Here is a 23,741-nt window from a genome sequence, read left to right as displayed (position 1 = left end):
CTGACATCCCGCCTTGACAAAGGCCCACCAGAGAGGAGTGAAAACAGCAGACAGAAAAGTGACCTGCTGCCACCTCTGGTGCGTACTCTCAGTCCCAGCCTGACAGCTGGCGAGAGAGAAGCCCAGCACACGGGCTCATCAGCCACGTGGAAACCTGCCAAACTCGGACAAGCACTAGGCTGGTTAAGGCATTGCTTTCAGCTGCCTTTCTGGTCAGTGGCACGCAGCAGTGACGCAAACTCTGAAGTTTCGGCCGGCTAAGCCAGGCTCTTATTCCACAGAAGGCCAAGGGAGAAGGTCAGGGAAGAGAAGCAGAAAAGAACGAAAGGAAAAGGACGCCTCTGGGAAGTCTGCACTGCAAAAGGCAGAGCTGCAGCTGTGACCCTCCCTGGGCCTACAGATTCCAGGGTGCGCTATGGGGCTAAGAATCGTAACGGTGTGGAACGCTTTGTATCTGCAGCCAACCCACAAACAGGGGCCGGGGGTATCTGTAGATTTGCTGGGCACTACGAGTGTGCCCACTAGAATGGGAGCCCATGTTCTGAAACCCACCCCGCCCATTCCAGCCTGAGTGAGAATGTCTGTTTTCAGATCTGGTCTTTAGACCCAGGCTCTGGGATTCGCCGCTGCAGGGCATGTTTTGCAGTGTAGATGTACTCGCTTGGGGGCAAGGAGACAAAGCTCTCACCTCAGGTGGCAACTGGGATTTAGCCATAGCAGACAGGTGTGTTCACTGGGCCCCTGTTACGGGCCCAGGAAGGGTACCTCTCAGGGTCCAGGCGACAAAGGCATCACTGGCTGGAGCCTGGGGTCCTAGCACAGAGTTGGGGGTGGCAGTCAGGATGGTAAGTCTCTTATGGGGTCTTTGAGAAGTTTCCATGCAGCTTGCAGGGATCTCTTTTGGAACGGCACCTTTTAATGTGTTTAACTAACCTCTTCCTTTCTGAAATTAAATGCTACAGCATTGGGCTGTTGTAGCCTTTTCCCCACCAGGAGGATATAAAATCAAATTATATTATGGTCACTGTTACCAAGTGATCCAGCTACAGTCACCTCCAGGACCAGAGCCTGTGCCCTATGTAAGGCTAAATGAAGAACTGCCTTTTCTCCAGGGGCTTTCAAGACTTGCTGCTCCAAGAAGTAGCCATTTAAAGAGTCAACAAACCTGGGAAGTGATGCTCTAGGAACTGAGCTGCCTGAAAAACAAACAAAGGAGGGTCTTTCACAAGAGACTACGACCCCTCAAGAGACCACACACAGAAGGTGACAAACTCCAAAAGGCGACAGAGTGCAGAAGAGCCCAACCCCTCACTGGGTCGTCCAGAAAGCGGTTTAACCTCCAACACACCAGTTTTGGCTCATTGAGTTTCAGTCACTCACCTGGAATTACAGCAGGAGGCCTTTTGGTCTGGACAAATTCTGTCTCCCTTTTGCTCCTCTCCCCACCCACAGGTGCCGCTGCAGGTTACTGACAACCGTTTTCAAGCCCATTCAAATTGTTATAAGCAGAAGGGTGAAAAATTGTTCTTCTTAACTCCCAAGGATAGAACCAGGAGCAATGGGCTTAAATTGCAGCACGGGAGGTGTAGGTTGGACAATAGGAAAAACTTCCACTTAGGATGGTTGAGCACTGGAATAAATTGCCCGGGGAGGCTGTGGAGTGCACCTCACCAGAGGTTTTTAACAGCCCGTTTGACAAACGCCTTTTGGGATGGTCTAGCTGTATTACATAGTCCTGCCGTGAGTGCAGGGACTGGATTCAATGACCCGTTGAGGTCCTTTCCAGTCCTACAGTTCAATGATTCCACGGTGACTCTTCCTAATCTTCTATCCACTTTCCCCAGCTAAACTCATGGCAGGGCAGACCTAGTAGGGGTCACATACTAGCATGCTCCCGCCATCTCCCCAGTGTGGATGTTGACAAGTTTCATTGTTTCTTCTACAGGGATCAGAGATCTTTGGGTGCAAGTTGCTACGCAGAAATATTTCCAAGTGCCCGCGTTGCTGCCGTACTGGAGATGCACACAGTAAGGCCATTTGTTGAGCCAGTCCCTAACATCTTGGTAGAAACCCCTGCGGGGTTTTGTTATGGAGAGGAAGAGGGTGGCACCCCTGCCTGTTGATAACGTGTACTGAGCTCCAAATGTTAGCAGAGGTGGGAAAGAAAAAGTATAAAAGATCTTTGTGGCTGCAGCTAAGCATTGAGTCAATGATGGCTTTAAGTCACCATCTTGCTGTAACACACACCTCTGGTGGATTCTCAGTTGGACGCTTTCCAAGCGTCAAGGGCAGAGGGAATCAAACCAGTAATTTGCGAGCTATAAACATGAGCTGCTACTTTCACTGCTTTGTCTCCATGGCCATCCTGAGGCATGTTTTTGATCGCTGACACTAGGCCAACTTCCAACAGGGCAGCGGGTTTCCGTGTGCTGCTGGAAGGTGAAACAGGCAGGGGCCTCATTCGCCAGAGAATCAAAAGTACGGGCCCAAACTGCTGCCCCAGCAGAGGCTTTGGAGTCAAACATTTACAGAGAGAGGCACATGGGGCATAGCCTGGCATTTGTTCCAGCTTCCACAGGAGGCAAAATTATTCAGCACCATCACCTTTCCCCTCCCCTTGGCCTCTGCACTCTTACCTTGACCAGGAAGTTACCATCCTTCTCCTGGGTGACCATGACCATGGAGTCATGGAGCTTCTCATCAAAGTGTACGTGGGAGTGAGCTCCTTCCACGGGAGGGCTGGCGGCGAAGCGGACAGCACTCACTTTAGGCTTTGTGCCTGCAACGGGAGAAGACCGAGCGGTGATTTATTTCAGGGCTTTCACAACCCTGAAGAGCCCACAAAGCAGCAGAAAGGCCAAGGTGCGTCTCAGTTCGGTGGCTCCTTCGGCTCCCTTAGTGCTAGTCTCAGGTGGGGTGTGGCAGTGGGAGGTGGGGGCAGGACTCAGCACTGACTTCCTAGGTCCTAAGAGAATTACACCCTGACTCTGCGAGTCCTAGCAGAGCCTGTGCACAGGTGCAAGTCCAGCACAGCATTAGAACCAAGCCGGGTCCCTGAAACGACACCTTTTGAAAGCAAAGGTCTGATTTTAAAGTGTGGTGCTGGCAACTCCCTTCAGCTTCTGCATCTCTGAAGTGCCATTAACTGGTGCCAAGAATTAGGCACCCCTGACCTCACCCCCACCCCCTTGAGAAAACAGATTCTTGATCCATTTCCCTTGGGTCCCATCAATCCTAGTCAGAACCTCCCTGGGACCAAGCAAGCTCTCACCTCCCCGGGCACATGAGCTAGGTGCCAGGCCCCCCCCAGCAATTCTCTTCATTACTGCTTCACGGAGCTGGGCAGACACAGCAGTAGGCCTGCCGTGCCCATCCTTCCAGCACTCAGAGTCGGTCCTATGCTTCTCTGAACGTCTCTGCATCGCCCTCTCCCTGGAAGGGCCCAGCCACAGGGAGCAGTCTCACCACAGACCTGCCATCCTTCACCTTCCCCACCCTGCAACCCAGTTCCTGGGCATACACAGCTGCTGCAGGGACAGCTCAGAATGGCCATGGTTTGGCTACAGGCAGAGACAGTCACTGGTCGGTCTGTCAGACACATCTCCTCAGCTCAGGGCACTTTGCACCCACATCCACAAGCTGCCAGCAGTACCAGGCTGGATCTGTAGCAGTGCCAGTGTAATTACCACTGCATTGCTTCCCACCACGTTGATCAGGTCACAAGACGACAGTGGTCAAAGTGCTGGTGGCATGTTTACAGCAAGGGGGAAGCTGTGCCAGGCTGGTTACTGCACCGTGGAAAGTTGCAAGTAATAACAAAGCCAAGCAATGCACTGGCCCATAATGCATTGTTGAGACAGAACCATGTCGTAGCTGACCCAGGGAAGGAGTTATTCCACCATCACGTGGATGGAGTCTGTACACAGAGCACATCCTTCTCTCCAGAAGGTGTTTTCACACTACCCCACAGAGTGCCACACTCCAGGAGATTCACTTATTTCTACTGCAGTAGCAGCTGGGGAGCCCTAGTGAAAGACTGGGATTGAGCCATGCTCAGTGCTGTAGAGGAGGTAGAATCCCAGGGCTAGAAAAGACCTCAGGAGGTCACCAAGTCCAGGCCCCTTGCTTCAAGCAGGATCAGCCCAAACTAAATCATCCCAGCCAGGACTTTGTCAAGCTGAGACTTAAAATCCTCCAGGCATGGTGGTACCACCCTCTCCCTACACAACCCCTTCCAGCGCTTCACCACCCTCCTGATGAAACAGTTTTTCCTAATATCCAATCTAGACCTCCCCCTCTGTAACTTCAGACCATTGCTCCTTGTTCTGGTACCCATCGCTACTGAGAACAGCCTCTCTCCATCCTCTTTAAAGCCCCTCTTCAGGAAGCTGAAGGCTGCTATCAAATCACCCCCACTCTCCTCTTCTGCAAACTAAATAAACCCAACTCCCTCAGCCTCTCCGCGTAGGTCATCTGCTCCAGCCCCCAAACACTTACAATGGAGCTACCCCAGTATGTGATGTAAAGGAAATAGACATGAAGTAGCAAAAAATAATCCCCTCCACTGCAGAAATTCTTGGGGTAGGTGCTCTGCCCTGTGTCAGACGGATCACAAGAGATGATCAGAATGGTCCCATCTAGCCGTAATATCCAGGAGTCTTCATGGCTCTTGCTTAACAGCAGAGCCGGTAGGAAGGCTAAAGACTGATTGTCAGACAAGAAAACTGAAACTTCCAAAAGAGCCTCTTAAATCACAGCCCTTTTCCCTGGAAATCTGCGTTCCTGAAAGGATGTTGGTCGCTATTGTTCTCCTGCTACAAAGGCTAACAAAGGCTTTGAAAGGCAGAGAACCCACGTAGCTTTGTCAGCATTATTAGTGGCTAATCCATCAGCGCTATGCTCTGCAGGCGACTTTTGCCAAACCCAGCTTTTGCCAAACAAAACAAACAATCACCCCCAAAGCCCATATGCGCTATTAGGCCCGGCTGCGTAATCACCGGTTAGAAAAATAAGCCCCTGTGCGGTTATTAAAACATCATGACAAGCCGTTTACCCCAAAAGGGCCCACAGTCCTAGGGCCGGACCTCCTGCTGCAGGCTGCCAGAGTAGCTCTCCTGAGTTCAACAGAGCTGTGTGGATTCACCCCCTCTGGGGTTCTGGACCCAGCAGGACACCAGCGCTGAAGCTGACTTACGCGAACAAAAGAATCAGGCCTCCACTCCCACAGCCAGAGACAAAGGGGGAGCGCTCTGCTGCGCTGGAAGCACATACGTCTCTTACTGCGAAGGAGCCCAGATCCTCAGCCCTGCTCCCCCAGCCTTCTCTAATCAGGGGACTCTCCAGCCTGCCACTCCACCCCACCACCTGGTCGTATTGTCACCATTGCTGCTGCTGTTCACAGTCCGAATGGGGCGAGACTGGGGAGGGGAAGGGTAGCGCGGGCACCAGCAGCCAAGCACCAGACGTCCAGGAACAACCTGGAAGGAGGGAGCTGACCGAGCAAGAGCCACTGCCCACGAATGACACACGGCTGCTAGTGAGTGCGCCCGCCTCCCGCACCCGCACGGCCAGCCCCCTAGCCCTGCGCTTGCCCACCCCGGCCCTCAGCGCACTCGGCACACTGCGGCCTGGGGGCCCTGTGTCCATCTCCTCACAAACATCACACCTGAAAGGGGCGGCGGGGTAGGACCAGCGCAGGAAAATTCGGTCCTCCCATGGCAGAAACCAGAGCTGAAGCCAAAGGAGGTCATGCTCGTTTCCAGACCAAAAGCTAACTAACGAGCGCGAGGGGCCTTCTCAGGGAGGGGTAGGAGACGCCCAGACTGGTTTCAACAGTCCCCTCAACGAGGCTGTCGATGCAGATGTCCCAGAACTCCGCTCCTGGGTCTCCTAGCTCAGACTTGCCGCCTTCTCTGGTCCACCCCAGCCAGCAGCTCTCACCCGGGCCCTGCTCCTCAGAGCTGCTGCCAGCCTCAGGCCACGAATGCCCAGCTGCTGCTCTAGGCAGACCAGCCCCTGCTCTAAGGCAGCGTACACCCACCTACCTCTGTCGGTGTCTGCACGACAGCGGCACTCCTGCCAGTGCCGGCGGCCCCCGACTCCGAGTTAACACACACACACGCACCCCGCGAGACGCGCAGCACTTCAGCGGAGGTAGTTAGAGTAGCAGAGCAGCGGTACGTCGTTTGTCGGCTGCTAGCCCCACACTGGGCTAACAGCCGGAGACCTCCCACCGCCGGCACCGACAGCCTGACCTGTCAGCCCGGTACTGTGCTCACAGCTTGCCGCCCCTGCGCTCCGGCGATGACAGCCTAGGACACAAGAGAGGCACCAGAACCCGGCCGAGTCCCCAGCCCCGGCTCTGCAGGGCTCCATTTCCCGGCAGGGTCCCTGCTAGCAGCGAACCGACATTCCACTTCTCGGCTGCTGACGTAATTTTCCATTGCGGATCCAGCCCTGGTTGTCAGTGCCGGGGTGTGAGGACCCCAGCTGTGAGCCATGCCCAGCTGTCAGTGCCCCAAAACGTCCCCCTTCAGTCCCTGCAAGCTCGCCTGTCGTGGGCCTGTACCCCCGGCAGGAGGACAGCAGCTGGAACACCGGTAGCCGGTTTCCCTGCTGTGGGCACTGCAGATGACCTCTCTTAAGCCAGCCTAACTGTAGCGTAGACAAGCTCTAAGGCAGCAGGCCAGGGCTGCCCCAGCTCCTAGGCAACAAAAGACCCACATCTCTGATTCAACCACCCAGACTCATGCACGCCCCAGGTTCCCACACCCGGGGACAGCCGCACCAGCGCCACAGGACGAGTCGTCGAGGGCCTGTTGAACCACCATCATTGTATGGCAGCCTCCTCTGTCAGCACGCTGGTCCCCGCGGTCCCTCCCTGCCCAACGCCACAGCCCTCTCCGTGGTTCTGACCCCACAGCCAGAAGGAGCTGGAAACTCACGTACCGATGACAGAAAACGAAGGCTGCTAAACACAGGACCAAACCGAATGGATTGGCCAGGCCTGTGCTGAGGCCGTAACAGGGTGAGAACTCGCCCCGCAGCCTCCACAGAAGCGGACGTGCCCTGCCCCAAGAGGCAAACTGCCTGCGTGTCTACAGCCTGCATCAGAACTGAGCGCAAAGCCCCAGGAACAGCAGGCACCCTACTGTGCTGCAGAGACCCCGCCTGTTGGGGAAGTTCTAGTCCAATGGCCTGAACCTCCCGCCTGTCCCCACCCACCGACAACTGCCCCATGGTCCCAGAGCTCGGCACGCTGGCTCCTTCGCAGCAACCGGGACCTTGACCGGGACCGGGAAATCTAGCTCCTTCCAGCTGGGGGGAGTCATAAGCTTCTGGGGCCACTCCTGGCTGGAACACCCCACACCTCGTTCAGGGCCTCATCACCCTTCCTCCTTCAAAGGCCCAATAGCCCGACCAGCTCTGAAGAAACAGCCTGGGCACGGTGTCTCTTGGTTGGAGCCAACCACTGCTGACCTGCCCGTCACAGAGCAAACTCACAGGGGTGCAGCCAAACGCCAGCTACGAGCCTGACAAACTGACACCAGGAGCCGAGAGCTGGCGCGAGCTGGATTCAGGGCAGGCCGTGGGACTGAAACCATGATGATCTCCTGCTAGCGTAGAGGTCAGCTGTCCATTCCTGTCCCTGCAGCCCGCTGCATTAAATGCTGTTGCCCTGGAACACTGCTGAGGTAGCAGGCCCTGGGTAGGACACTAGGATGGTTCGAGTCCTTCCTGAGGAGAGAGGGGAATCCGCCCCTTTCCCACAAGAGCCCTCGGGTGTACGGTGACCAACCGCCCCGTTTTCGGGCAGACAGCCCCCTATTTCGGGCGCCAGGCTGGCATCCCGATTCATTTTGCAAAAGGGGCTAATTGCCCCCTAATTCACGGTGGTTCACTGACTTCCCCCAGCTGGTGGCGCTGGGAGCCAGAGCGCACGGTGGCTCAGCTGTGGCCCAGCTTCCCCCAGTGAGGGCTGGAGCTGAACTGGGGCTGTGGGGATTGGAGCGGGAGCCCAGGGGAGTGAGTTGGTCCACAGGGGTTGGGGCCAGAGCTGCGGGGTGGGGTGAACCAGGGCTTCAGTAGGGTTCGATCTGGGGCCTGGGCGGCGGAGGTTGGAGCAGGGGCTGGGGGGCTTGGAGCAGGAGCCATTGGGGGCTGATCCAGGCCATGGAAGTTGGAGCAGGACCCGGGGGGGCAGTGAACCTTGGCCGCAGCGGGGTTGGAGCCGGAGCCATCCAGCTTTCCCCAGCTGGGGCAGCCAGAAGCTGGACCTGTGCGGTAGCGTGGGCTGCCACCCGCAGCTCAGGGAAGCTCGCAGCTTTGCTGGGGGGGCAGCAGCCCTGTTCCTGGTGCCCCAGATAAAGCGATCATCTGTCCCGTTTTGGCCAGGACGGGGATCATTCCCCACGTCCTGTATTTGGCCAGGGGAGACATGGTCACTCTGCTCATGTGGGGCCTCCCACCAGGACCAACTCTCTCCAGACTTATTACACATCTAAGAGCAGCCAAGAGGAGAACAGGCCTCAGGTGCCAGCAACAGTCCCAGACCCAGTTCTACCTCTCTCCCCCCCTCACGCCCCAGCCACCGCGCCGGCCCAGGGCTTGTGGGCGACGAGCAGCTGGCTGATGCAGAACTGGATCTGGACAGAGGGGAAGCCCTGGGCAGAGGAAAGCACCCGGAGGAGGCTGCTGCTTTGGCGCTATCTCCTTTGGTGGAAGACTCACACCAACAGTGCGTCGGCTCGGGCCACTGCCAAGGCAAATGCTTGGCTCCCCTCCTGAGGCTGAGCTCTCGCATGAAAAGCGAGGATGCTGCTAACATCTTTGGTTGCCAGGAAATTCCATGCCATCCTGATGGGCAAAGACCTTGCCTCACGCCTCTGTCACCTCCCTGGGGGACTCTCCAGCGATGTGATACTGTCACCCCAAGAGCTGCTCAAAGCCCAATGGGTTCGCTACCACGTAACAACTACCCCCCTCATACCTGGCTAACACCATGCCTAACACTCTGCTGTCAGCGATAGCACCTGAGCGCGGGGTACACCCTGGTCACTAGCAGCATTGGAGAGGCTGTGTATGAACATCACAGAAGGAATTCTGCTTTAAAGCAACCAAAGGGGTGATCATGATTTCACCCAGAGAACGGAGAAGCCCATGATCTCCCTGAATCTAATGCAAGTGTGTGATGATGTCAGAAACAGAGCTCATTTGCATCAAAGGTACTGCGGAGGTGCACTCTACCAGGAGGATGGGAAATCATCACGGGCTGGCACAGGAGTCAGGACAGAGACAAAAAACGTTGTGGCCTGTCAGGAGAAACCGGGAACTTGTTGGTTACCCAGCACTGAGGGAACAAAGGGGTCGGCGCTCCTGGTGTCTATGAAGGGTGGATCCTTGGCCACGGGGGTGGGGAGGCTGCAGGTGAGGAAAGTGCCCAGACAAGGACTGCAACCCCTTACGCTTTACTCACTAGAAAGCTTGTTAGGCCTGTTTCCTTTGTAACCGTTTTGCACTTCTGTTCTCTAGCATCGTTCAGATCGCTGCTCTTTAGTACCACGCTCGCTGCTGTTCTGTGCTCAATTCATCTGCGCCTCCCGGGGGCACCTTCAGCTGAGCTGCTAGGCTGGGTGGGTTCGGTCTCATTGGAGACAGCAGCCTTCGTACTTCCATGGGCAGCTGGTGACAGGGGCTGGGTGTCACTGACATACACCAAGAGTCAACCTGCAAGGCTGCGTCCGGGCAGGCAGAGCCCTCAGGGTTTGTTTGGCTGCGTGACCGACCGGAATGGCAGGCAGCTGTCACACAGCTCAGCACCAACAAACTCCTCTTTGGCTAAGGTGCAGAGGTGGCAGGGGTGACGTACAGACACAGCTGGGCACGAAGCCTGCAGCACTTTGGAAACTCCGGGTCATACCGAACACTGCAGGACTGCCCGGGTTAACTGTGCTGCTATGTTCCACTCTAGTCCTGGCTTCCCACAGAACACACCATCAAAGCCGAGGTCCCAGGCCTTGTCTCCAAGGTACTCTGTGACCTGGGTGTCGAACAAGAGCTGAAGCTCTGAGTTGAAGACCACAGCCAATGCCTTAGCCATGCAACTTTCCACAAGAAGGGAAAAGCCTGTCAGTGGAGGAGGCAGACCTTTCCCATGGGCTGGTCCAAGCCCATGGAACAAACAAATGACCAACGCTTCCCTCAGCGCCTCCCCTCCAACTAAGGCACCCATTTAAACATCAGAGTGAGACCCAGGCAAAGCCAGGCACACAGTTCTCCCCTGGGGAGAGAGGAGAGGAAGGAGAGAATAAGCCATGTTCTCTCTTGACTTAATGCATTCCGGTGCTCTGGCAATGAGGGTGGTGCAAAAAAATTCTGCCAACAGAGGCTCTCTAACGACAGCTCACTCGTGAGTCTTCACAAACAGGAAAACGGCTGTGACCATGAGAAAACACGAGCCCACACTTCCTGCCTTCCTTTCCCCCGCTAGCGCCAGGGGCTGTGCTTCCGTTGTAACACAAGCCTCTGCCCTCTGCCCCTTTCCTCACCGGGGCCCCACTCTATACTTAGTGGCTTCCCACCTGTCACCTCTCCCGAGCCACACAAACGCCCAGCGCCAGACTGTGCGAGAAGGTGCTGCTGAAACAAATGGTTTCCAGGCCTCCTGCAAAGGAAAAGCAAATTGCACATGAAGCCCCTTTTATGCTTCTTTCTGATGGGTCGGCAGCCTCTCACGCTCCCTTCAAGCCTGACGCTTGGAGGACTCTGTGCCTGCTCCCTCCCCTGTTTGCTCACTTGCGTCCTTCCACGTCCACGGGCATTTCTGCCTTCAACTTCTGCCCAGGAAACCCCGGCTCAGCAGCAGCTCAGACCTGAAAACAGAGCCCCAGAAGCTGTCAGAGCAGAGTCCAGAGGTGTCCATGGACAACCGACAGCTGCTTCAACGCATGGGCTTGCTAAACAGACACACAGCTGGCACAGCCTCCCAAAACAACCCACAAGATGACAGCGATAACGCTGAGCTGCAAAATCTTCTTTATTGTTCTTTGAAGAGGCGGCAATGAAAGTTATTTGACCCTCCCAGGGCCTCAAACACAGCAACAGCTTCCAAGATACTGTAAAATGATGGTGGTTTAAAATTCTCCAGGTCAGCTCTTCAGCTGCCTGGCTGAGCAGTCGTGTGTTTAAAGAGCCTCACAGAAAGACATTTTCTTCAGTTCCTGGTGGGTGCGACCTGCATCCCAAATTCTCTGTAGCCGCATTTCCAGGGGATGAGCTAAGAGGAGTGACATGTTAGGAGGCGGCTCCTGACCCTGAAAGGACTGTCGGTTCCCGGCACGCTTTGGGAGCTGGGCGCCTAAGTACACGCGAGTGTTCTTCCCACGGCGCAGCCCCGTCAGGCCCCTTGTGAGAGCTGGGGGCTGAGGCAGACCGCGGGGTATTGCTTTTCTAGAGCCTGCTCCCGCCTGTGGCTGACAAAACCAGAAGGCAGCAGCTCTGATTGGTGGGTAACATCACAGAAGCTGGTCAAGGAGAAAACAGGTGGTGATGTCTGAGTCAACAGGCTCTTCCAAAGCGGCCGAGTGGAGAAGAAACACTGACCAATGGAAATACCAAGGGGGCGGTGCTTTGCGGGAACCCTGGCCAATGGGTACAAAGCAACACACAATCTGAGACTATGCCCAAAGGGGCCGTTTGGGGCAACACCCAACAGCGGCAGTGGCCAATGCGCAACAGGCATACGGCACCTCTGTAGGGAGCGTGGGGCAGCCACTGGCTGGAGGCTGAGGGCGGTACGGAGCAGGGACAGCAGGCGGGGAAGCGCTCTTAAAAAAGGGCGTGCTCCGTACGGCCTGACCTCACCCATCCTGAGTGTCCAAGGTCAGGCCGGCGTGGGCAGGCCCGCGCCACTCCCAGAACAACAGGAACGCCCAGCATGCTGGGAATGTGCAAGCAGCCCCCTCTGGAGATGCCTGCAAGACACGCTCGGCAGCTTCCCGGCACCAGGGAGCTCCCTGCAAAGCAGGCACTGAACGGACACACGGGTCAGTGGTGGAAGGGTTAGGTTTGAGCAGCGGCTGAGGCGTCTCTCCCACAAGGGGCTCAGTGGGCACAGCCTCTGCGCCAAGCAGTCCAGAAGGAAGGGGGCAAATCTGGTAGCTCTTGGTCTGTGCAGAAAGCCAAGAGGCAGACCGACGCGTGGGGGGCAGGTTAAAAGATGGGTATTTAGAAGTTAGGGCTCATCGCCTTAGGAGAGAACTCACCGTCATTCCGTGCAATGGTGCCCAGGGTTGCCTTTCAGTGCCCTCTGCACCAGTCCCCTGGCACCTCTGCAGCATAACCCGGCATCCACACTTCCAGATGCTCTCAGACCCGCAGGCTGCACCAACACCACCCACACTTGCTCCAGATAGCTCCCCTACTGAAAGCGACAGCCCGGTTCGTCTTCCAGAACCTCAGGTCTTTGAGGAGACAGGAGCGAGTCCAAGCCACCCCAGATCCCATCATTTCCACAGTTACTCAGCTCTCCTGCGGGCAAACTCACTCCAGCTTGGACTTCTCTGGTCCAGCAGCAGTCCGGTGACAGAGACACTGGCCAGGGCTGGGAGCAGAGCCAGGCCAGAGGACCGGTGACAAGACCAGTGGCTGGGGTGGCCAGCCAGGAGCAGAGCCTGGTGGCTGGGATGGGCAGTGGGGTCACCAGATGTGAGGGGAGCCTGGGTGCAGTGGCAGGAAGGATGCCCGGCTGGGAGGCCAGCAGCAGAGGGGCTGGCATCGACGGTCCCTAGTCCAGCAGCCCGCTTCCTGAAGGCACTAGACCAGGCAAGTCAACGACTGGAAATTCTTCACGTTCCTTCTTGCATCCCCCGCAAGGGCCACCCACCTGCCTCACTGAAAGGCCCACGAGGGTGAACGAAATTTGGCTAGAGACAATGGACCACTGGCTCACAGGGCTCACAAGGGGTCTCAATGCAACAGATTCTGCTCTGGGAAAAACCCCACTGCCTAGACCCCCAGAGCAAGAGGTGCTGTGCAACAAGTCAGGTTTATCATGGATGTGCTTGAAGGTCAGCTGGGAACAGATAGTCCTGGAGTCTCTGGCTCTCCAGTGAGCACGGACAGGCCTCTGCACTACTACAGCAAGAAGCCCAGGCTTGAGAGACACAAGTCAGGACTGCAATCTTTGCCTCCTGGAATTAAGAGCACACAGTGCGGACCGCAAACTGCATTCCAGGGACTCCCCAGCTTCCGTGGAAAGTCTGGTCCAGGACTGGCCCCTTGGCAGATATTACTCTCCCAGCTCCTCTACTTTCACAGACCCAATCTGCAGAAACAGCCTCGCAGTTTGCAGCCTGGCTGACATCAGGACGGCATCAATGGCACTTGGGCACAGGCTGGCCACATGCAAGCGTGCACTGCGTAAAGACAGAAGTTACCCCTTCCTGGAGTTTGTAAAGCCAACCCCCTCCCTAACCCTGCTCCTTCCTAGCTGTGGCTGCTGGAGGATGACTAACTTCAGGCTAGTCAGCCCCAGGCCCGAGCACCCTCTCTGCAGGGCCCTTCCTCACCCTCCCAGAAGGAATCAAACCAGCCAGACCCGTGCTGGGACCCATCCCTGGCAAGCGGGGTGTCATTTACAGCCAGCCCCTGTGCAGTGCTGCTTGGGATTTCGGAGATGGACACCCACATACATAACGTTATCCAGCAGCGTCCTTCCACCCCATCAGCCACTTCGTCCTGCCTGCAAAACATCTGGCGCGCCCAGGGCTTTCCCCCTTTGAATGCAAATGGCAGATGGTGACCAGCTGCAGGATATGGTGCCAGTAGGGACCAGTTTGCATCCGGAGCCCCATGGCACCTGGCTTTACGGGGGGCATCTCCCACACCACTGGGCCACACACACAACAAACCTTACTGGAAGGCAGCACACGCATTACGGTTCCCGTCGGAGGAGCCAGTTCCCATCAGCTCGCCAGCATTTGAAGGCAGCTAATTAGAAACATGTGTTTAACGGGCCCACAGGACTCCCCGAATCAGCTCAGAAAAGAGGCTCCTCCCAGCCAAACATCCTCTCCGTACGTGGCAGCCAGACGCGTTGGCTGCAGCTGCCCGGGCTCCTGGAGAGGTCAGGTCCACATTCTTCCCCTGGTTCACGTCCCAGCTGCCAAGAGGCACGACCCACAGGGCGGGAGGCCCCAGGAAAGGGACTGAGCTGTGGGCTCTGCCCTCCTTCACCAGCTGTGCTCCCGGAGAAGAGCCCGCCTGGTGGGCAGAAAGGTTCTAACCCCGCCACACCCAGCTCAGGGGGCAGAGGGGAACGTGGGCTCTGCTGGTGAGAGGAGGGGCTGAGAGTTACGCCTCCGGCCTGCCCCAATGCCGTTGCGTTTGCCGCTCGCGTATGTTGGGACGGATCTAAGAAGTGGAAACGCACGGCTGGGTAACTGCGGCCGGCAGCGCTCCTCGATGGCCCTCTGCCCTCCCGACCACGCACACCTCCACCTGCCTGCGCCTCCTCTCTCCAGCACCCCCGATACCCTGCACAGAAGGAAGCACGCCACCCAGAGCCAGCACTGAAGCACCAGCTCCAACGCTGCCATGAGCCTCAGTGGCCCACGCAGGGCACAAAATCCACCTGGCCCTGAGAAATCCTCCTCTGCCACAGGGCATGACGCCATGAGAGCCGGCCAGTCTCGCTCCTCGCCCCAGAGCCAGGCCACACCCTGGTGCACGACGGCCGTGGGAGAAATGAGAGAAAACCTCTCGCCAGGAGCTGAGCGCAGGACGGCGGCAGTGGTTATGAACAGAAGGGTGTGCCGAGCCCCCGCCAGCCAGCACTCACCGTGCACAGACCGTCTCCAGGCAGAGACACCCCCCGCCCCCACACACACACACCTTCCGCCAGGGCCAGGGCCAGGGCCAGGGCTCAGCGCAGAGTCAAGTGGCAAATTTGTTCCCCAGCCCCAAGTGACAGCCACACAGCAGCCATGCCAAAGGCTCCCAGCTGGCGGAGATGCCAGAGCAGACTGCTGCCTTCTTAAAGAAAGGCTCTTAGTGCTCTGCAGGCTTCTACCATCACCAGAATGCGCGAGAATAATTAGACCGGTGTTGTTCATCCGGAATCGCTGAGCCAGTAACCCTGCTTCTATTTGCATTAAAAACAGACGCTTCAAGATGCGAGCCTGTGCCCAGCGTCAGGTGCTGCTCCCTTCATTGCCAGGTTTCTGCTGCACTTGGGAATTAATGGACTTGGTATCCCAGCCCTTGAAAGGGGCCCCCAGACCCGAGGGAGACAGACACCCAGGCCACGGCACCCTGGCAGCTTTGTGAGCACCAGATGAGGCTGCTGAACTGAAAAGACGGAGCTCAGGGTCCTCCGGACACACCACTCAGCGGGGGAGAGGTAGCAAGCCTACTGCTTCCTCCATTTACACCTGCCGCTGTAGGGATGGGCTGGAGTTGTCCTCACAACCCTCGCTAAGGTAGGGCCATTATCCCCATTGTACAGACGGAAAACGGAGGCAGGGAAACTCTAGGACGTGGCCAGGGTCACACAGGGAATCTGTGGCAGAGCAAGGACTTGACCCACGTTAATGGCCTCTCCACCGGGCCATCTGTCCCAGCCTGTCTGCACTCCAGCCCCAGCTGCCGAGGGGCAGAGAGCTGGCCGTCTGCGACTCTGCATTTCCAAAGAGCAGGACCAGCCTGGGCTTCAGATGCTGCGTCTGGACCCCTGGCTGCAGCCCATCAGACATAGATACAACCCGCATGCCGATGCCACGCTCCCAGCAAGATGCGTGGGCTCGGAAGGAACCAACGTCTCTGCTGAGCAGCACCTGGACTGATGCAAACCGCAGCAGGCTGGATGAGAGCTACCCAGGGTCTCACACAGCCTTTCCTGCCTGTGGGGTCACCCCACAAGTTACCCCACCTCCTCAGGCTGCCAACTCCTCAAGTCTCAGCAGGGTCAGGGCCAGCTGGTACTGAGCAGAGACCACCTAGGGAAACCCACAGTGCCACAGAGGCGGGTGTGCGGGGCTGTGAGACAGTATAACCAGTGCCCCTCTGTGGGGCTGGGGAACCCTGGGCTGTTGACAGGACAGCCTCCCAGGGGGAAGTTGAACCAGAGGCCCTGACCACCAGTGGCTCTTAAGGAAACCTCGGACTTTCACCCCAGCGAGGTCTTTTTAGCGGGAGCAACTAGAATCACTCCACAGCTTCAGCAGCCGCTAGCCCACTCTGCCCTGCAGGCTGGCTGCGTGCTGGGCAGCGCCAGCCGTGTTTAGCACGAGGGGTGGCTGCATTTCAGCGGAGGGCAGGGATCCCGGAAGGTAAAGCGCTTTGGGATCGGTCAGGCTAAAAGGAGGAATCAAAGTCCGAGATGATATTTACAAGCTCTTCTGGGCAGGTCCTTTGCTCTCATTGTTCAGAAAGTGGCAGACATGCTGGCAGTGCTACAAGCAGCTAACCCAGCCCTCAGGCCACAAGGAGAGGTGCCCCCTCGGCTGGGACTCGGGAAACTGGAACCAGGTCCTAGCTCTGCCACAGACTCCTTGAATGACCTTGAGCCAGTCACTTCACCTCCGCATCTGAGTTCTGCATCCACAAGAGGAGAATGCAGATCCTTCCACTGTCTGCAGTGTGGACGACCCTCCCGGAGGGAGTTCACAGGCAGCGTGTGCCTGCAGCAGAGCCCACTGCTACAGGGCTCCAACCCCAGCAGCAGCCTCTGGGCACGACTGCAACACAGACAACACGCGGCTGCCTGGCCCTGCTCCTCACCAGGCGCTTGGGCTACGTGGAGCTCTGAGGAACCTGAAATGAAGTCAGGCCGGCCAGGTGGGAGCGCCAGGCCACACCTGACCCGCCTGCGAAGGGACCACAGGCAGATTTCTTGCAGTGCAGGCACCAACCCAGCATGAGTCAGCAAGGAAGATGCTGGCTCCAGATTAGGCAGATTATCTAGCTGGGCGACTCTCACGCAGCCCTGTGGGGTGGGGTGGGCGGAAGAGTCTGTCTCTGGGAAGGGGAGAAGTTGGATCTTCACCCACCCTCACCCTGCAGGGTCACCGCTAGCCAGCCTAGAGACCACGGCCTTTCCGAGCCCCGCCCCAGCTTCGGGGCAGCCCCCAGGCCCACTCTCAGGACAGGAGTCGCATGGCCTGGCTCAGCGCGTCCAGCTGAGCAGGGCTGAAACACGGCTCCAGCGGGCTGCTCTCCCTGGGAAGCGGTGGCCAGGGTGGGGAGGGACAGCAAGCAGCAGAATACAGAGAACATACTGCCCCGTGGTCTCCAGGAGGGCTGGGAGCAGCTCCCCACACAACTCCCCACAGCTCATTCTGAAACAAGGCTGCATTGAGAGCTCTTCCCACCCACAAGCCCCACTAGGTGTGGGGGGATGAGCCCCTGCCCACTCCGGCAAGGCAGAGCACATAAACGCAGGCTCTGCCTCTTGCCTGGGGGCACGGCCCCTTATATTCCACGCTCCCCCGTGGGAGACCGACCGGCCAAGGAGAGCAGCATGGCAGGAAATGGCCATCATCCCCATGGGCTGCAGAGTCTCAGTGTGACCCCGTCACCCCGCTTTCTCCCACCCTCATTTAAACTCCCCTCTGGCAGCAGGCGGGGACAGTGCTGGGACATACACGGTTGCCAGTGTGAAAATGCAGCTTTGTCCTTCCGGCTGGGAACCTCTGGGCCACGTTCCGTGGCCACAGCACACTCAGAAGCTCTCTTTTGACTCCCCACAGTGTCATCAAGCAGGGTCCCAACCCGTAGCGGGAGCCCACAGCTCTGGCCCCGGCATCCCCACCAGGCTGCTGTTCTGCAGCTCACAGCACGACTGGAGCCAGCTGCACTGGCAGATTCCAAGAGCAGGGGAAAGAAGAGAGAGCAGAGGCAGCGCAGCCTTGTGTCTTTGTGAGTCCTGCCCCCAGGGCACATAACACCCGCTTCCTTCTCCAGCCAGCAACAACAAAAGCAAACTGGCTGGGAACTGCTAGGCAGGGTAAGGGAAACATCATGGATTGAAAATACACCCACTGGCAGCCCAAGACAAGGGGAATGAGAAAAAAAAAATCAGCCCCACGCCGCTCGCCTTTTGACCCAGCCCTCTCCCGCCTGCGGGAGGCACAGCCCCTGCCCCGGGCGGCGAGGGGACCGCACCTGGCAGAGAACAGCTGAATACCACCACCCAGGCAGCTTCTCCAGCTACAGCCAAGACACAAGATGTCGTTGGACTCCCCGTCCCTACCCCGGCTGCCCAGCGAACCCAAGGACGCCCAGGTGGGTGCACAAAACAAAGGTAGGGCCCGTCCAGCCAGGCGGCTCAGAGGAATGGTTCTAAATGAGCCTCAGCAGCGAATCGCAAAGGGCCAGAGGCAGCACCCAGCTCCCAACACATCCAAGTCCCAAGACCTGGAGCACCAGGGAAGCCCAACTTTCATAGGCAGGACTAAGCAATACCGGAGCCCGGCTTCGCCACGGAACACAGAGCAACAATCCCACTGTCGAGCGCTCAGGAGCCAGGCCCCCCGCGCAGCGTGGGAACTTACCCTTATTAGCTGCAGCCATCTAGCCCCCAAGCTGTCGTGCGTCCCAGGGCAGCGGGAAGCTTCAAAGGAGTGGGTAGAAGGCCATCCTCCACGCGGGCACGGCTGGGGAACAGGAGCTGGGAGGGGAAGGTTCACAATTAGAGGCTGGACAGGTTAGCAGAGGGAAGCAGCAGCCCGTCACCCGATCCCTGGCTGCGGGAAGGTCTCGAATTGAAGCACTGCATCCGATCAGCGCCCGGAAAGGCGTCTTCTGGGTCCTAGTGTCGAACAGGGGCAGGGCGCTCAGAAACCCAAGCTAAGGCTGCAGCGGGCCCATGCGCTGGAAGAGCGGATGGAGCTCAGCTCTGCACCTGTCGGCACATGCGGGCGCTGTCTACCCGAGGCAGCGCGGCCCAAGGGTGGGAGCAGGGAAGTAGAGAGCGAGAGCACCTTCCCTGCAGCTTGTACGAATTAAACACTCCCCTTGCTTCTTGGAACCGAAGTAGCCCTCAGATAAAAACCCTGCAACCGATTGCACCCTCGGACACGTGGGCTAGAGGTGGTGGCCTCAGTCCCCAGCTCTGCCACTGACTCTCCAGGAGACCCCGAGGGATTCACTTAACCCCTGGGTCTCAGATCCCTGACACACACTTCCCTTCTCCCACTTTTGTCTCATCTACTTCCAGCGTTGGAACCAGGACTTCCCCTTACTCTGCCTCACTCTGGCACCCTGCACAATAGGGCCCTGGTCTGAGCTGGGTCCCCCGCTATTACTGCAATGCAAACGATAAACGTGCCCGTGTCACAAAGAAACCAATCTACCTATAAAAGAAAGGACGGCAGCGTGGGCTAGTGGAGCAGGCTACTGGGAGACAGAAGACCTGCTCCCCGATGCAGGCTTGCCGTGGGACCCTGAGCAAAGAGCTTCGCCCCCTTGGTTTCCCCAACTGTCCTCTGCAGATGATGCATAAAAACCTGACTTTCAAAGCAGTTGACTGTGGAGCTAAACTGCTGCTATGCAAATATTTTTCTATGCCAAGAGAAGCAGAAGCAGAACCAGATTTCAAGCAGCAGGTGTGATTCCAGCAGAGATGCATCCCCCAGAAACGGTGCAACACCTCCAGGGTGAAAGTGAGCCCTTCCCCGAACCCTGGGGTTCTTCCCCCAGAGTGTGCTCCCCACCCAGCAGAGCCAGCTCGCATTTCATTAACACTTCTTGTTAACGTTACTGCATTTCTCGAGAGCCACCACACAGCACAGCTTGTACTAGATACCAGCACACAGTGGAAGAGCGTAAGCTGTTTGCAGACACGTCAGAGATAAAAATAGGGCTTTGCCTCAATTCTCGTCAGCTCGCCTATCTCCCCCACTCTTCTCGGAGTCACTGCAGCACCCCCAGGCTCTCAATCCTGACAAAACACCTGCCCCTGCCTGCCTGCATCATGAGATAGGGTTCAAGGCCACCTGTGGCCTGGCCTCATTCCCACTACATCCACTCGCTCGTACGCCATAAGCCAGGACATGCCCGGAATGGCCAGAAATAAGGAGAGCGGGTGGAGTAGCTGCCCTGGTCCTCTCCGGCCCCAAAGGCAGAGGAGACACCATCACAGACATGGAGTGCATCCCTCTGAGCTGTGAGGGAGGGCCAAGAGTAACCCAGGGCTGCTGGTGGGGGCCAGACCTCTGCATGGGAAGATGAGGGACTTACAGAGCTTCTGCCCAGCACCTTAATGCATCCCCCAGCTCCAGTCAGTCTCAATGTCTGGTCACGATCTACATCGGGAAAGGCAAAAGACAGCCCGCCACGCCTTTGGATCCGGCCCAGAGCCCTCTGGGAGCCTTCGGCAGCCCGCCGGCCTGCAGCAGCCCCAGCGGGCTCAAAGAGGTTGGCTGCTGCAGCCACGTTCCGCTCTGCGCCACACGCCCCTCGCAGGGTAAGGGGAGGACTTTGTGCGCTGCCCCTGTCCTCTCTGCACAATTCCCACGACTCCCGCCAGGCGGAAACCGGGCACAAAGTGATGCTGGTCAAGGCACCATCTTCCCGAGGGGATCGGGCAAATCTCAGCCCAACCTCCGAAACACGGGAGAGGTCGAGCTCCCTGTAAGCGGAGCGCTTGGGCGGCCGCCAGGGGGAAGTCAAATGCCGCCCAGCTGATGAGCGGCCCACGTGCCTACTGGAGGTGCGCAGCCTCACACGTCTCGGTGCTCAGGAGAAAGTTTAATGCCGCACACGGGTGTTAAAAAGTGAGCGGGAAACACTGGCCTGAGAAGTGACCTGCTCCTTGACTCTTCGGGGTGCGTTAACTCCAAGACTCACTGCTCGGGGGCCTCACCAACCCCAAGCCAGCAAAGCACGGCAGCCCTGGCACACCGAGGTACCCGCCCACCCAAACATACCTCCGCGACTGCGGAGTAGTCGGGGTGCTCTGCTCCTGCCCTGGCTTCTCTGGGAGAAGAGGGATTGATATATGGGCAGCACATGGGCTGAGCTGCAGGGAGGGGCGTAGGGCTCCTGACTGTCTTAATCTAGCTCCCCACGTGAAGCTCAGCTCCTGGCAGTTCCTCCCAGAAGAGCTCAGACCCCCAGGTCGGTTCACAGCCAGAACTGCTCACAGAGCTGAGCAAGACAAGGCCTGCTTTCTACCCCGGTCAGCCCCATGGCGCAGGCACAAGTACGGGATGGAGGGTGGATTGAGGCTGGCCTCTCACACTGCTGCCACCGGCTGCTAACTCCCAAACACACAATCACCAGTGCCAGAGGAGAATCCCCAGGCACAGAGGCTGCTGGCCTTTGGGGACCCAGAAAGCGGCAGGGAGAAAGGAAAACATCTTGCATGCGTGATGGAGTAAATCTAACCCAGTGTCACTGAGCCACATGGGACCCACATGCTGCTACCCCCTCTTACTTCCCAGGTGGGACCAAGAATGACCTTGAGCAGGTCACTGCAGAACACGCGGCTGGGTTGCATAAGTAGGAGCACTGCCAGCAGATCAAGGAAAGTGATTATTTGGCACTAGTGAGGCCCACATGTGGAGTATTGTGTCCAGCTCTGGGGTCCCCCTTACAGAAAGGCTGTGGATGCACCAGAGAAAGTTCAGCAGAGATTAGGCAACTGGGGCACATGACTTGTGAGGCAAGGCTGAGGGATCTGGGCTTACAGTGAGCTCTTCCATATCCAGCATTCTATCAGCCAGAACTCACAAAGAACTGGCATCATAACCCTCAGTAAATGGTAGTTACATTTTCCATAAGCCCAGTACACTGAAAGTAAATACAAATAAATACAGCAAATAGTATCACAGAAGTAGCCGTCTTCATCTGTACCTTCGAGAACAGAAAGAAGTCCTGTGGCACCTTATAGAGTAACAGCTATTTTGGAGCATAAGCTTTCGTGGGCAAAGGTCTGGCGAAGGGGGTCTTTGCCAACAGAAGCTGATGCTCCAAAATAGCTGTTACTCTGTAAGGTGCCACAGGGCTTCTTGTTGTACAGCAAATAGGGTACAAGTTTACAATGCACAGTACTACTGCTGCCGGTAAGTAAAGTACTATGTGTACCTTTGTGTTTGCTTAATACCTAATCTTGTTTTTCTCTTTAGTGTTATGCATTGCAAGGCATAGCTCTCTATTATCCAAAACATTTGAATATCCAGCAGCCTCCCGGTCCTGGGGTTGCCATACACAAACGAGTTTAATGTATTTAGTCTGCAGAAGAGAAGAGTGAGGGGGGATTTGATAGCAGCCTTCAACTACCTGCAGGGGAGTTCCAAAGAGGACGGTGAGAGGCTGTTCTCAGTGGTGACAGCTGATAGAATGAGGAGCAGGGGTTGCAAGTTGTAGTGGAGGAGTCCTGAATTGGATATAAGGAAAAACTATTTCACTAGGCAGGTGGGGAAGCACTAGAACAGGTTCCCTAAGGAGGTGGTGGACTCTCCATCCCTAGAGGTTTTTACGTTGTGGCTTGACAAAGCCCTGGCTGGGATGATTTAGTTGGGACCGGTCCTGCTTTCAGCTGGGGGTTGGACTTGATGACCTCCTAAGGTCTCTTCCAGCCCTGTGATTCTGTGCCACCCAAGTCCCTAGTCAGCAAAGAGCTGCTCCTGCAGGGCCATCACTCTCGTGAGACCAGGGACCTCAGGGCTTGCAAACTCACCGCGGAGTCCAGGGTTCCGCACTTCAGCGATGTAATTCACCGCTGGCTAGGGCGCGTGCAGCACCACTGAAAACCAGCTAAAACAAAGCCAGGGGAGCAGCACCTGCTTCCACCGGCACTGAACCTGGCCCCGGGGCCATGAAGGACTCTAAAAGCCAAACACACCCGTTCCCGCTCCTAGTACCAAGGGTCTCTCTTCTGCAAAAAGCCGACTCACACGTAAAGCTCTGCTGATATTCCTCTCCCAACCACAGGAAATGGACACTCGAGTCCACAGCAGCCACTGCAGGGGAATCCACAGGCAACCTCAGAAATCCTGCTTGCCCCTACCCCCAGCATAGACACTGGCCGGCCGTGCCTGAGCCGAGTTGCGGGGGGGGGAGGGGGGGGGGAAAAAGACCTGCTGCAATCTAGTCCGCCTCTTCCAAGGAGCGGGCAACCACGTTTACACAACCTGAGTTCCTATTACAATTCTCCTCCGAGTGCAGGCATTCGGGGTGGCATGGGGGTCGCCGAATGCCCAGCCCAGACGGACCCTGCCCTGCGTGCAGCCCCCGGAAAGCTCCTGTAATCATTAGCAGTCACCGTATCCCACAGATCTCTCTCAAACCAGCCTGGATCCAGGACCCAATCAACCTCAATCTCCTTTTCCCCAGCTGAGCACCCGATTTCATCCATTCCAGGGCTTGTGCGTACAGACACACACTGATGCTTTTTGTGCCTTATCACATGGCCATAGCTTTATCAGCCTGGCTCTGCAGAAACCCTGATTCTATAGGGACCGATACTGAACCTCATTAGGCTCTGCTATCCCTCCAAAATGCCCTGATTTGGGGGAGTGGGAGGTTATACAGCCCGTTTAGGCTGGGACGGTCCCTGTTTGAACACCGTCACCACCATCCTTATTTCTTTGGCAAAAAGTGTTCTTTACTCCTTCGCACAAGAACTAGGGGCCACCAAGACTTAAAACAAATATTATATTTCTTCACACAACGCACAGTCAACCTGTGGAACTCCTTGCCGGGGGATGTTGTGAAGGCCAAGGTTATAACAGTATTTA

The 23,741-nt window shown here is 57.0% G+C and overlaps 1 protein-coding gene across 3 annotated transcripts in view; it reads right to left on the bottom strand.

The window, feature by feature from the left end:
• Positions 1-23,741, bottom strand: part of ADISSP (adipose secreted signaling protein) — a 127,362-nt gene that overhangs the window by 66,995 nt on the left and 36,626 nt on the right. For 2 of the 3 annotated variants that reach the window (XM_074991638.1, XM_074991640.1), the window contains exons 2-3: positions 18,552-18,667; positions 2,637-2,779 (exon numbers count right to left, since the gene is read on the bottom strand). In XM_074991638.1, coding sequence (XP_074847739.1) covers positions 2,637-2,779; positions 18,552-18,570 — 162 coding nt within the window. In that variant the 5' untranslated portion in view covers positions 18,571-18,667. Of the gene's footprint in view, positions 1-2,636; positions 2,780-18,551; positions 18,765-23,741 lie in introns of those variants that run through there. The other variant, XM_074991639.1, reaches the window with a different exon arrangement.

The sequence above is a fragment of the Carettochelys insculpta genome, chromosome 4 (assembly GCF_033958435.1).
Source record: "Carettochelys insculpta isolate YL-2023 chromosome 4, ASM3395843v1, whole genome shotgun sequence".
Classification (NCBI taxonomy): Eukaryota; Metazoa; Chordata; order Testudines; family Carettochelyidae; genus Carettochelys; species Carettochelys insculpta.
Note: the sequence above shows the minus strand (reverse complement) of the source record. Positions and strands in the feature narration are given on the sequence as shown.